Consider the following 11,910-nt stretch of genomic DNA (forward strand, 5'->3'; position numbering starts at 1 on the left):
CCAAAAAAAAAAAACAAGCACTCGATTCCAGACTTCTTCTCTAATCTTAAGTCCACTTCTTACTGCTACTTGTGATCCAGTGTGGTCACAACACTTCCCACTGCTACCACTGTTAATTGCTGTCATTGTCACTCCCCACTTTTGAAGTCATTGTTATCCCTTTCGATTAGAGTCCTTCTGAGCACTACAGTTTGTGTGTCAGGAGCCTGCTATCACTGGGAACCTTGTCACCTTGTCATCCTCGTCGTTCTCAAACCTACCTTGTGCTACAATTAGCAAGGTAGTGCTCATATATACTCATCACTAAGCCCCTATCTTCTATAAATTCAACTATCCCTCCTCCTCAAAACCCACACTCGTACACCTCTGGGTTTTACTTTGAAGGATCTTTATATGTACCACCCCACGAACAACCAGACCACTCCACTGTTCTAGGAGGCAAAGCCCATAAACAAGTTCCGTGGAATCTGGGAGGATTGTGTGTTAGTTTGTTTTTGTGTGTGGTTTTCTAACAGCAGTTCTCATCATCGACAATGTGTTAACTTATGATCAATTTCACCAGGATGAGCTACCTGTAGGCGCAACAATAGTCCCCATCATCCTCAGGTCGGATAAAACAGCTGTCATGAGAGGGACGGGCAATATTGAAATGCATCCCACCTTTCTAACAATCAGTAACATCAGATCTGATGTGCGAATGAAAGCCACTACTCATACTTGGAGTTGTGTTGCTTTCATCCCAACACCCAAGTTTGAAGCCCATTCGGACTATCAGGGTATTCTTCAGGCCCGTGTTTGGCACAAATGCATGGATAGGGTCACCATGAACTTGAAGATTGCTGCCAAGGTTGGCACATTCATACCTGACCCTTTTGGCACCATTAGATACGTGTACACACCTCTCGTTGCATATCAAGCTGATCTACCCGAAGCTCAAGTTATAGCTTGTGTCGCCAAAAATTCATCCCCGGTATCTCTCGCTACTCAGTCTCAGTTTGGCAATGCGGAGGTGTACCCTCCCTGTACAGCAAGACATACCTTAGAACAGATCTTCAAGATCTCGCAGAAGATTGACCCCTGGAAATTAAATGAGTTTCAGATAGCGGCAAAGGAAGTCGGCATCAATGGCGTACATCAGCCATTTTGGAGAAATTGGCACCTCGCTGACCCGTCCGTATTTCTGACGCCCAAACTCTTGCATACGTGTTATAAATTCTTCTTTGACCATGTCCTCGTCTGGTGCAAGGAAGTTTTAGGGCACCAGGAGCTAGATAATCGCTATAAAAGTCACAACAAGCGAGTTGGATTCCGCCACTTTGACAAGGGCGTTACAAGTGTCAAGCAGATGACCGGATGCGAACATTAAGATATCCAGCGTACTATTTTCCCCACAATTGCGGGCGCGGTTGCTCCTAACTTCGTCTTTGCTATTCAATCAATGATTGACTTCATCTATGCTGCACAACATCCTGTCCAAACTCCCAGTTCTATCAAGAAAATGGTCCAATCCCTTGAACAGTTTCATTGGCATAAGGGTGCTATATTAGAGGCGGAAGCTAGGAGAGGTAAAAATGACACAATAGATAATTTCAGGATCCCCAAGCTCGAGCTCATGCAGCACTTTGCCCGGTCAATCGAGAACAATGGTACTATCCCTCAATATACTGGAGATGTCGTAGAACGCCTACTTATCACAAATTGCAAGCATACATTCCAGCAGACTAACCTGACAAAACTGGATAAACCCGGTCTCTGCCGAAGCAGCCATTGTTCTCCATGGAGCATAGCCACCACTCCATGGAGTAACCATTGTTCTCCTAGGAGTCATTATACTGTAGCGAGTAGCACCTCCGACTATAAGTAGTAGGGGGTTTAGTATAGGAATACCTCAGTCATTTCTATAGCCTCTCGGGCAGTGGCTGAGGTATGTTACATTACATTTATTAGAGATCACCTTAAACTAACATCTATTGTAGTTTCACTTAGGTAAATAATAAAGTCGTTTCTATAGCCTCTCGGGCAGCGGCTGAGTTTCACTTAGTTTTATTATAACCATGGGAAAAACTTCCTTACTCAGGTTGTGAAGATTCTGGACCACGTGGAGAAGCGTCGAATGTTCGACCTGTATACTCTCCTCCGCTCGAGTGGCAAGGGTTTCATAAACCAAGCCATTGCTTCAGAGGATTATGAATGTGCACTATTGCTAGCGGACCACGAAGTTGTGGACACTGATCCTCACTTTGCGTGGATATCATCCATATTGCCCCAAGAAACTCGTTTCACTGGCTCTCGTCTTGTCCGCAATCATTTTATCAAGGGCATCCTTTCTGATGACGCGTCCACAGCTTTCCATATCACTGTTGCGCCCAACATAAAAAGTATGTCACTCCAGGATGCTAGTAATCTGTATGGACTGCCGGATCTTGCAAGCACCTTCCTCCAATATTTATCTCACTATCCCGGATTCTCAGGCTCTCTCCCATTTCAAAATGTACGAGTGTGGTTCAAATTCCGAATACAGCTACACTTGGTATTCGACAACAAGATTATCATGCCTAGTCAGCTTGTGCAAGCATACCCTCGGAACCAGCAATTTCCTTGGGGTAACTGTGATACTGTGTTATTGGGAGGTACGGGTCAAGGTGAGTTACATTTCTATTGATTGAATAATGAGACTTATAAATCATGTTCCAGAGCCTTGCGTTGTCCAGATTATCACAGCACAATGGGATCCGCACCCGTGTACAGTGATTCTGGACCTTCTGGGCATGCAACCAATCAGTATGCTTTCCAAGTACGCCTTGGTAGCTTAGTTGGTAAAGCACCAGACCATGAAAGCTGGAGTCCCAGGTTCAAGCCCTGGCCAATGCATGTTTTCTCATACTATAAACAAATGTCATAATTTGTCACAGATTCGAGCGGTTTTGGTGCCGCTTGCCAGTCACGGTGCCTTGTTACCCCAACATCTTTTGCAGACACTTATCTACGTCCAGTATTTCCGAGTGATTGCTCATCCTTCCAGCCGCCCTGAGGTCAACATGTTCGTTGTTGAATGATCATTCCACATAGATCCACAGCGCCGACATCAGCGTGTTGGGAGGATAGTGCCACTGACAGCCGTTGCTCAAGCTGTGGAGCTCATCCCGTTGTATGGCGCCACAAAGGATCCAGCCATCAATGTAAGTAATTCGCTGGAGTTGCCAACTCATTTTTTTTGAACTGCTACTCAGACAAGGAGGTTTATCGCTTGATGTTAGTAGATGAGGACTGATGATTCTAGTTGATTCGGACGACTATGGACTATGGTATTGCTTACTTGCTTTGAGGGCATCACTCCTGTACTACTAGTAGAATTATGTCGCTTTCATTGTCTTTTCATTATCTTTGCTTATCTTTGATCAATGATTCAATGGTTTTTTGTTTCTTACAGCATAATGGAATCTAATCGCTGAGATATGAATTATCGTTGTAAGATAAACATTATCAGTCTACGATTACAGTAGATATGGTATCAGGATCTCTCTCATCCAAATAAGGAAACCGGCGCAACTTTCCACCAATCGCATAAGTTGGCGCTAGCAGAAGCGCCGACTTAGCCGCTGTCAAGTCGTTTTGCAGATGTGGTGTTCAATATTCAATATTCAATATTCAAGCTTGAAATGCGTCTATTCAAAAACCGCATAGCTCCCTACCGAATAGCAAGTTTGAAATGTATATAAATGTCAATGTCAATGACGAGAAGGCAGCATCGTAAAAATATGGGAACGAGCCCCCCAAAGCGGTGGGTGCGCTCCCTCTTTCTCTTTCTCTATCGTCATAAAGAACGAGCGGGCGAGCGAAAGCCAAAAACCATCATTCGAAACCGTCTTATCACGCGCACGCGACCTGTTTTTCGCCCCGACCACTTTGAAGAACGTGGAGGACGGAGGTGAGAGCGTGGGGGGAGGGGCGTTGTGAAAACGACCCCCCCACCCTCCGTCCATCCGTCCAGTCGTTATCATCATCATCCCATCAATCCACACCCTCATCGTCCCGTCCCCAGACCCAGATGGGCCCACTCGGCCGCTCGTCGTTCGCATCCCGGTGACACCTGCGACTGCCTTTCAAAAATACAGCGGTGACGTATCTGTCTCATTTTATCATCAGAACCAGATATGAGCAAGTTAAAGGTTGAGTAAGTAGACCACGGCTCCTACCTACCTACCTACCAAGCTCAAGGTTATATAAACTATGAAAGAAACTTCACAAAGCCCAAAGTACGAGCCCCGAACGGATGCGGTTTTCGCCGGTGTTCTATCGAATGAAAGACAAGCCCAAGTGTTTGAGATCGTCGACTCTGCCAGCTAGGTCTCTACCGTGACGGACTCGGACTCTACACTTAGTCTCCTGTCCCGAGCCATTGGCATTGGCAGGCGCTCGTAGAGATATAAGCGCAGATGATGTCCGGCTCGCGTGAGCCGTCACGCTATTCACTGAGATGGATGGTGTGGAATAGCACTGGAGGAGTCGAGGCGGCGGCGGGTGTCCGAGCCGTTTAGACCCACTGGTAGCGTGACTGCGATGCAGGTGTACATCTGGTTTTTCTTCAAACCTGAGCCTTGTATGTTTTTTAGCTGATGTGAACGTATGGGTTATAGTTTGTGATGAAGACAGAAAGCGACCTCCGCGTTCATCAGCGATCGAGTCTCCGTGTCTCGCTGAACTCAGTTCTAGGGTGGACATAATCACTTGAGAGTCCGATCATAACGATTTGAATAACACGCTCACCTCGACACGCCGCCCACCCAGAGCCGTGCACAAACCGTTCAAAAGACACTCTGATCGGCGACGTCGACGCCCCCACAAGTCTCCTCGTACGAAAATCACACCAGCTCTGTCTATGCGCAAGGGGCACCCAATACAGCAACTTCTTTCCCATTCGGGTGAATTTGGAGTTGGGATCACAGCTTGAAGTGAAGGAAACCCAGCCTGAAGACGATGGCGAGCCCAGTTCGTCGTAGGGCTGGATATCGGAATGGCAATTCCATATTCTGACCGTCTTATCGCGCGACCCCGATGCAACATGTTTTCCTCCCGACAGGAACGTAACGGAGGTGATAGCATGGGTGTGGCCGTGAAACGGCCCAGCCCTCGTCATCCGTCCAGTAGCCACATCCCAAATCCTCATCGTCTGATCCCCAGACCCAGATGCCACCTGTTTTCCATCTGGTGACACCGCGACGGAACTGACCCATTTCGTATGCCCCCGAAACGGTCCTGCGACTGTGTTACCAGTGGCGACGTCCCAGACTCTGATTGTTTTATCATCAGAACCAGATATGAGCCGCTTTCCGTCTGGTGAGAATACGACCGAGTTGATGGCTTCTGTGTGGCCTTTTAATGGGTCCATGGCCATCTGAACAGCCGCCACGTCCCATATTATGATCGTCTCGTCCATAGAGCCAGAGGCTAGCTGATTTCCATCCGGTGAGAACGTAACAGTATGGACCGCTTTTCGATGTCCTTTGAATGGCCCCACCATCATCTCGCCAGTCGCTACATCCCACATCCTGATATCCTTATTCCCAGAAGCAGAAACCAAGGACTTGCCATCAGGTGAGAACGTAACCGACTTGACTGCTTTCGTGTGCCCTTGGAATGGGCCTGCCACCATATGACCAGTCATCACATCCCACACCCTAGATGTTGTGTCGTCAGAGCCAGAGGCAATATATTTTCCGTCGGGCGAGAAGCTAATACAAGTCACACCGTCGGTGTGCCCGTGAATGGGACCTGGCCCTGTCATCTGACCAGTCTTCATATCCCATAGCCTAATAGTCTGATCGGTAGAACCGGAGGCCAGGCATTCCCCATCTGGTGAAACCGCAACAGAACTGATCCCTTCTGCATGACCTTGCACTGGGATTTCCATCGCTTGCCTATTAACAACATCCCAGGTTCTGATCGTCTCATCACTCGAGCCAGAAGCCACCTGTCTTCCATCCGGCGAGAACGCAACCGAAGAGATCCATCCAGAGTGTCCTCGACATGGTCCAACCACTATCTGAGCAGTGGCTATATCCCAAATACTGACAGTTGTATCGAAACAACCAAAGGCTAATTGCCTCCCATCTGGTGAAAATGCAACCGACATGATTTGATCACGCCCCCGGAATTCTGGGCCTGCCACTATCTGACCAGTCGCTATATTCCAGATCCTGATTGTGGAATCACTCGAGCCAGAAGCTATCTGTTTCCCATCTGGCGAGAACGCGGCACAGTTGACACCCGCTGTGTGACCTCGGAATATCTTTCCCATCTTCCAATCATCGGTCGTGTAGATTCTGACCATCTTATCAGCACAGGCTGAGACAAGCTGCTTTCCGTCTGGAGAGAATGCGACAGAGTTGACACAATGAGTGTGGCCTAGAAGTGGGTCTACAACGAGATGGCCAGTGGCAACCTCCCAGACTCTGATCGTCTCGTCTTCAGACCCAGATGCCAGAAGTTTCCCATCGGGTGAAAAAGCAACAGATTGGACTGGTTTGGTATGACCCTGAAACGGATGCATCATGATATCGCCAGTTGCTACATCCCAAATAATGACGGTTTTGTCACCAGAGGCAGAAGCCAACTGGGTACCGTCTGGTGAAAATGCAACAGAATGGACGGTTAGTTCGTGGCCCCGAAGTGGACTTAGCATTCTTTGACCGGTATTTGCATCCCAGATCCAGACGCTCTTGTCACTGGAAGCAGAAGCCAGTCGTTTTCCGTCAGGCGAGAATGCCACTGATCTGACAATGTGGTTATGACCAGTAAAAACATTCATCACGAGAGGCCACGTCTTGTCTTTGCCAGTAACGGTCAGTAGGTTACTAAAACGATGCAGATAAGTCCTAGATACAAGGGAGTCTTGAGGTGCGAAAGGTAAAGCAGACAAATAGATGTGTGGTAGACTTTGCGAGATAGGTTCATCAAAATTGGCAATGAAACGCCGAGCATCTCGCGCGAATTCTTCTAGCTTCATGGTAATAGCCTGTCCGACGTCAATGATATGATTTCCTCAGTTTAGAATACCTGTTCACTTACACTGAGATGGGGCGTTACGATGACCAATACCATGAGAGCAACGGACACGTCATGGATTAAGGTCATCACTTCTAACCAATGAAGAAAATGGGTTCCAAATAACGTCCTCAACATTTCTGGAAGCCAATCACAGTCAGACAGACATTGTGAAGCGTCTACGAGATGATCTCCCCAGAACCGACATGCATAAGCGAGATGAATGCCTATATCTTTCTTAATGCGTCCTGCCAAATCTTGGACATCCTGATTTCGGACAAAAGAAGTCTCGAGTCCGCATATATTAAACTTTAGGCCATCGTTTGGGTCATACATGATCTGCAGGCATGCTCGTAAGAGGTCTAAATTCTTGTTGCTCCGCGTTTTGGGATGAATTCGGAGTGGATCTGGACACAGGTGTGATTCGAGGAGGAATTCCGCGAATGATAGATGACCAATGCGAACCAGCCCATCATCAGCGGTGGATATGACGGACTTCAACCTGTCCAGAACGAAGTCAATCGCACTTTCTTTGACAGATATGAGGATGAAATGTTTGAGGTGCTTGCGCGACAATGGCGCTTTTGAGAAAACGATTGCACTTAACAATGGTTGAAATACGGCTTGGCTCGTTGCATTCATGTGGAGATTTCCAAGAGCATGCGAAGCTACTTGACTATAAAGTCCGTCAATGTTGTCTTGTACCATCATAGCATCTCCAGTTAGTATGGAGTCTAGTTGATCCTCAGGAACACCCTGTTCAATGAATCGCATAGCTGTCTCTGCCCAGATGAAGAGGCCGGCCGCACGAGTCGTCAGTTTTTGGATTATGGGTAATCCAGGCCAATCAGTATCCTCCAAAGAGGGGAAGTCCATCTTTAATTGATCAAAGCGACTCTCGAAGAACATGCGGACGTCCGATAACGAAGCAGGGGTCACCTGGTCTCCAGTGGAAAGGGTAACGACTTGACAGACCTGGCGTAAAGATTCTGGCACTCGATCATCTCGACTGGTGAAAATCAGTCTAAGGGTCTTAGGAAGCTTGGACCACTTTACGAGAGTATCAATTAGAGCTCTGCGTCGTTGGTGCTGTCGAGAATCTCCACATTCGTCCAAAGCATCGATGACGATGACTGGATATCTGAGCATTATTTATTTTGAATACATACATTCGTCCAAAAGGTAATTGCATACCTAAACCCTTGCTCTTTTGTGAACTTGGGCTCAGCATCCACCAGAGGCTCTTTGATGAGAACATTGAAATGATCCAGTATGTCTGGCCTTTGCGGATCCGCTCGTCGATCCTGCAAATTCTGGATAATGGCAGATGCTATGTTGGTATCGAACTGGGCAAGGTCATACGCTACTGTGCACCACAGAGCTGTCGGGTCGCTGGACGAGGCATCATCTCTACGGAAGAAGAAGGATCCACCAAGCCGACCCGCCCCAGTGAGTTGAGATAACAAGCTAGAAGCTACTGCAGATTTCCCTGCTCCAGGGTTACCTTTGATCCAAAGGATATTTTCCTCCGCAGTCGAATTGTCAAGCCAATGGTGTATTTCTTTGAAAATGTCTTCTCGAGTGCCTTCCATGCATGGCTGCACATAACGAAGATAACGATTGGCTGGCTTCAGCCTTGATAGTATCCTCTCATTTTCAGACTTAACTCCTGCAGAATAGATGTTGGTGATGTTCGTTGTGTGGTTGTACTGACTGCCTGCAATATCATTGAAAACCCCATGGCTAGCATCGATGTTGCTCGAGTTTTCAAAATAGGGCATCCAACGCTTGACCGAAATTCGAACGGGATGCCAGCGTGATTTTACGGTGCAATGACAACGGTAGTAGTAGGATGCAAATGCAACATGAATTGTGGCGGTAACGCCTTACAAATTTATAGGTTTAAGCGGTGCTACTGTTATATTTACACCGTGACCGAGGCCCGCCTCTTACAAGTTACAGAATAATACACCTCTAACTATATCTCTATCTATCCATCCTAGTATGAAATTCCTACTCAACCACACGTTTCCTGAACAAGAGCTTTGCTTTCATATTTGGCGTACTGGCCGGACCGAACGTTATATTGGTTGGCCGCACAGCCCCGTCTTCAAACTTGATATCGTATGTTACAACGATGTGAGCTAGCATCGTCTTCAGCTCACTTGCCGCGAAAAAGCGTCCAGGACTGTTGAAAGTCATAAAAGTTCATGGATTAGATTATAATGTAAAGGGGTTAATGTGTCATTTAAAAGAACATACCAAGAACCTCGACCATGTCCGAAAGGTAGATAATCCGCATTAGTGGAAACCATCTGGTGCCAAGCTTGTTCTCCCTCTTGCTTCTCATTGGCAAATCGAAACGGATTGAATACGTCAGCATTTTCATATATCTCGCTGTCGTAGTGTGTAGGCATCGATGCAACAGACACTGTACAACCAGCTGGTACGACAATTCCATTGGAAAATGTGAAATCTTTCAAAGCCTTGCGGGGCAAAGATACTGTAAGAACCGTCAACTTCGTCAAACAAATGGTGTAGTCTTCCACAGATGAGAACTTACAGAAAGCAAAGTTGTCAAACCGTAGCGTTTCCTTCATGAAACTGTCCACTTTTCGCATTTTTGTCAACGCAGCCTTTGACCAGCCTTCTTCTTCTACGATGGTTTCCACTTCTTCGCGTAGTGGTTTAACGTATTGAGGGTTTTCAGCTAAATGATATAACGCTTGTGTAAACATCTATGATGAAATTGAGTTGTCGCTACAATATTAATCAGGGAAAGGGGCATACCATGGACGATGACTGTAATATGAAGTAAATGATCAGTGAAACGGCCAAACAAATCAAACAACAACAACGTACATGGATTGCGGTGAAATTAATTGCTAGCATACGCTTGACGAGGTTCTCTGCTGAACGCTCTTCTCCTTGTGCTTCGTCCATAAGCCATGACAACAGGTCACTCTAGTAATATCTCGTAAGAGCATGCGCATGTGATCGCGTCAAACACAACGTACCGGTTTTTCGTCCCAGTCACTCCCATATTCATCCAGATTCTTCTGACGTTCCTCTATTATAGGTCGTAGATGCTTCATTCCGCGCCGCATTGATCGAGGCAAGCTTGAAAGGAGTGTACCTACCACACTACACGTTGAAAGCCATTACATTGAGTTAATATTTGGGTGTGGCATGCTGTTACGTACGGAGCCATGAAGTTAGGAAATAGATCAATTATGATAGCCGTCTTGATCACACTGAGGGCAAATCCAGTGGCCAAGTCGTTCCAATCAGGATCGCGACCTAATGAAAATCCGATGAAAACGGGCATGAGACCATAAAGGTAAACACATTTACATAATGGGAGGCCAACTAAGACTCTATTGCTCGTTCGACACATAGCTTTTACGACGGTGCCAAAGGCAGGCACACTTGTCCATTCTGCGGAAAGGAAGCGTTTGGTGGTTAAAATAGGTGTCAAAGAGAAACTGAAGGAATTACCGTTGCCATTCAACTGAATATTATCATCAAAGGAAGTCTGGATTTCGTCTAGCATGTCCGGGAATTTAGCAGCAATGCTCCGAGTAAGCTGATGTAGGATGATTGGGGTATGATACGGGTTGTGAATTATCTCAGGGCCTAAGGTATATTTGGGTTTCAAAATCTACAAAGGTAACACATCAGCACTGATATCCATTATCATTTACATGCAAATGAAGACATGCTACGCACATCGCTAGTTCTTTCAACAACAGATATATGATCTTCTGGGGCTTTCCGCATCTCCTCAACGAGCTTGTGGCCGCTCAGGAAGACATTCCAGCAGAACAAGCCCGGAATCTTGAATGCCATGCCCTTATGCTACATGGGTGCATCAGATGAAAATTACTTAGCCGAGCGAGGCATTAATTGAACCTACGTTTGCGTATCCTTCCTGCAACATTTCGCGGGCACAGAATATGAACTTCAAAGCCCCCCAGTACGATGTGAGCAGGCCACCAGGGCCAACTGTTGGAATACTGTCGACCTACACCGAGTCAATGAAAATGCCATTTAAACAAGAAAGGCCAACATACATCAGGCCTCCTCAGGTATTTGGATATAGCGATAGACAGAAAAATAACAGTCACGAACGTGAAGGACAGGGGGGAAATTTCCTCTAACATTGTTTGCCTTGGGGTTGGAAAATAATAGTGAGACCATGTCAACTTAAACCTCTATAAAACAGGATGGGTTGTTGGCTATAGGAGTCTTTTCGAGACTGCATCAGAAATGCTGTGGGTTTCACTGGAATTGCAAAATGTGCATCTAGTTTTGAATGATATGATGGACCTGTCGGTGATAAAATAGAATTACACGGGCCCGGGCGAGACGGACGCAGTCACCATGAATGGATTGACCCTATCCAATATCATACAGTAGTACCCACGACGCCGCCTTGGCATACCTCTTTGCGCTTCCGCTGTCGGCTTAGAGTCACAACATGTATCAGACATGCAAACTGTTTGATATTAATTTGCATCGAGGCAATTAAAAAATTTGACCAGTCACAGGCTGGCTCGCCTCGAGACACCTACATCATGAAATCAAGTCGTAGTGGTAAATAGATTTGATCTATCAACTCGGATTCGGATGCTGTGAAACCCATTCATTAAGCCATGTTCGCGAGCCAAAGGTTCAGAGAATATGCTATATTTGAACGCCTGTTACGGTCCGGCACTGAAATATCGAAAACGTTACAGTCAGTACTTTTGTTTCATTCAGCGAGTCGCACCTCTTCAGACATAGCAACCGAGTCATATGCCGCATCTGTCAATGGGTCTCCTGTCCAGTCGAATATGTGGTTTGGTCCTGTGTTGATTGACGGTG

General features: G+C 46.5%; 3 protein-coding genes across 3 annotated transcripts; 1 reads left to right on the forward strand and 2 right to left on the reverse strand.

The window, feature by feature from the left end:
• Window positions 1–823: 823 nt before the first annotated feature.
• On the forward strand, window positions 824–4,158 carry SERLADRAFT_405115 (uncharacterized protein; the record flags this gene model as incomplete). Its single annotated transcript, XM_007313082.1, has 7 exons — window positions 824–1,336; window positions 1,376–1,675; window positions 2,087–2,378; window positions 2,472–2,642; window positions 3,070–3,179; window positions 3,823–3,928; window positions 3,992–4,158. The coding sequence occupies 7 exons, from the start codon at window positions 824–826 to the stop codon at window positions 4,156–4,158; spliced, it is 1,659 nt and encodes a 552-aa protein (XP_007313144.1).
• Window positions 4,159–4,293: 135 nt separating this feature from the next.
• SERLADRAFT_432914 (uncharacterized protein) lies at window positions 4,294–8,825 on the reverse strand (the record flags this gene model as incomplete). Its single annotated transcript, XM_007313083.1, has 4 exons — window positions 4,294–4,709; window positions 4,768–7,015; window positions 7,069–8,185; window positions 8,239–8,825. 4 exons carry the CDS (start codon window positions 8,823–8,825, stop codon window positions 4,294–4,296), a joined length of 4,368 nt encoding a protein of 1,455 aa, XP_007313145.1.
• A 67-nt stretch (window positions 8,826–8,892) lies between these two features.
• SERLADRAFT_353824 (uncharacterized protein) lies at window positions 8,893–11,404 on the reverse strand (the record flags this gene model as incomplete). The annotated part of the gene is made up of 12 exons (XM_007313084.1): window positions 8,893–9,232; window positions 9,307–9,547; window positions 9,608–9,782; window positions 9,835–9,846; window positions 9,907–10,008; window positions 10,062–10,188; window positions 10,248–10,344; window positions 10,399–10,482; window positions 10,543–10,705; window positions 10,774–10,902; window positions 10,961–11,068; window positions 11,118–11,404. 12 exons carry the CDS (start codon window positions 11,205–11,207, stop codon window positions 9,058–9,060), a joined length of 1,503 nt encoding a protein of 500 aa, XP_007313146.1.
• Between the last annotated feature and the right edge of the window lie 506 nt (window positions 11,405–11,910).

Source organism: Serpula lacrymans, assembly GCF_000218685.1.
Source record: "Serpula lacrymans var. lacrymans S7.9 unplaced genomic scaffold SERLAscaffold_1, whole genome shotgun sequence".
Taxonomy (NCBI): domain Eukaryota; kingdom Fungi; phylum Basidiomycota; class Agaricomycetes; order Boletales; family Serpulaceae; genus Serpula; species Serpula lacrymans.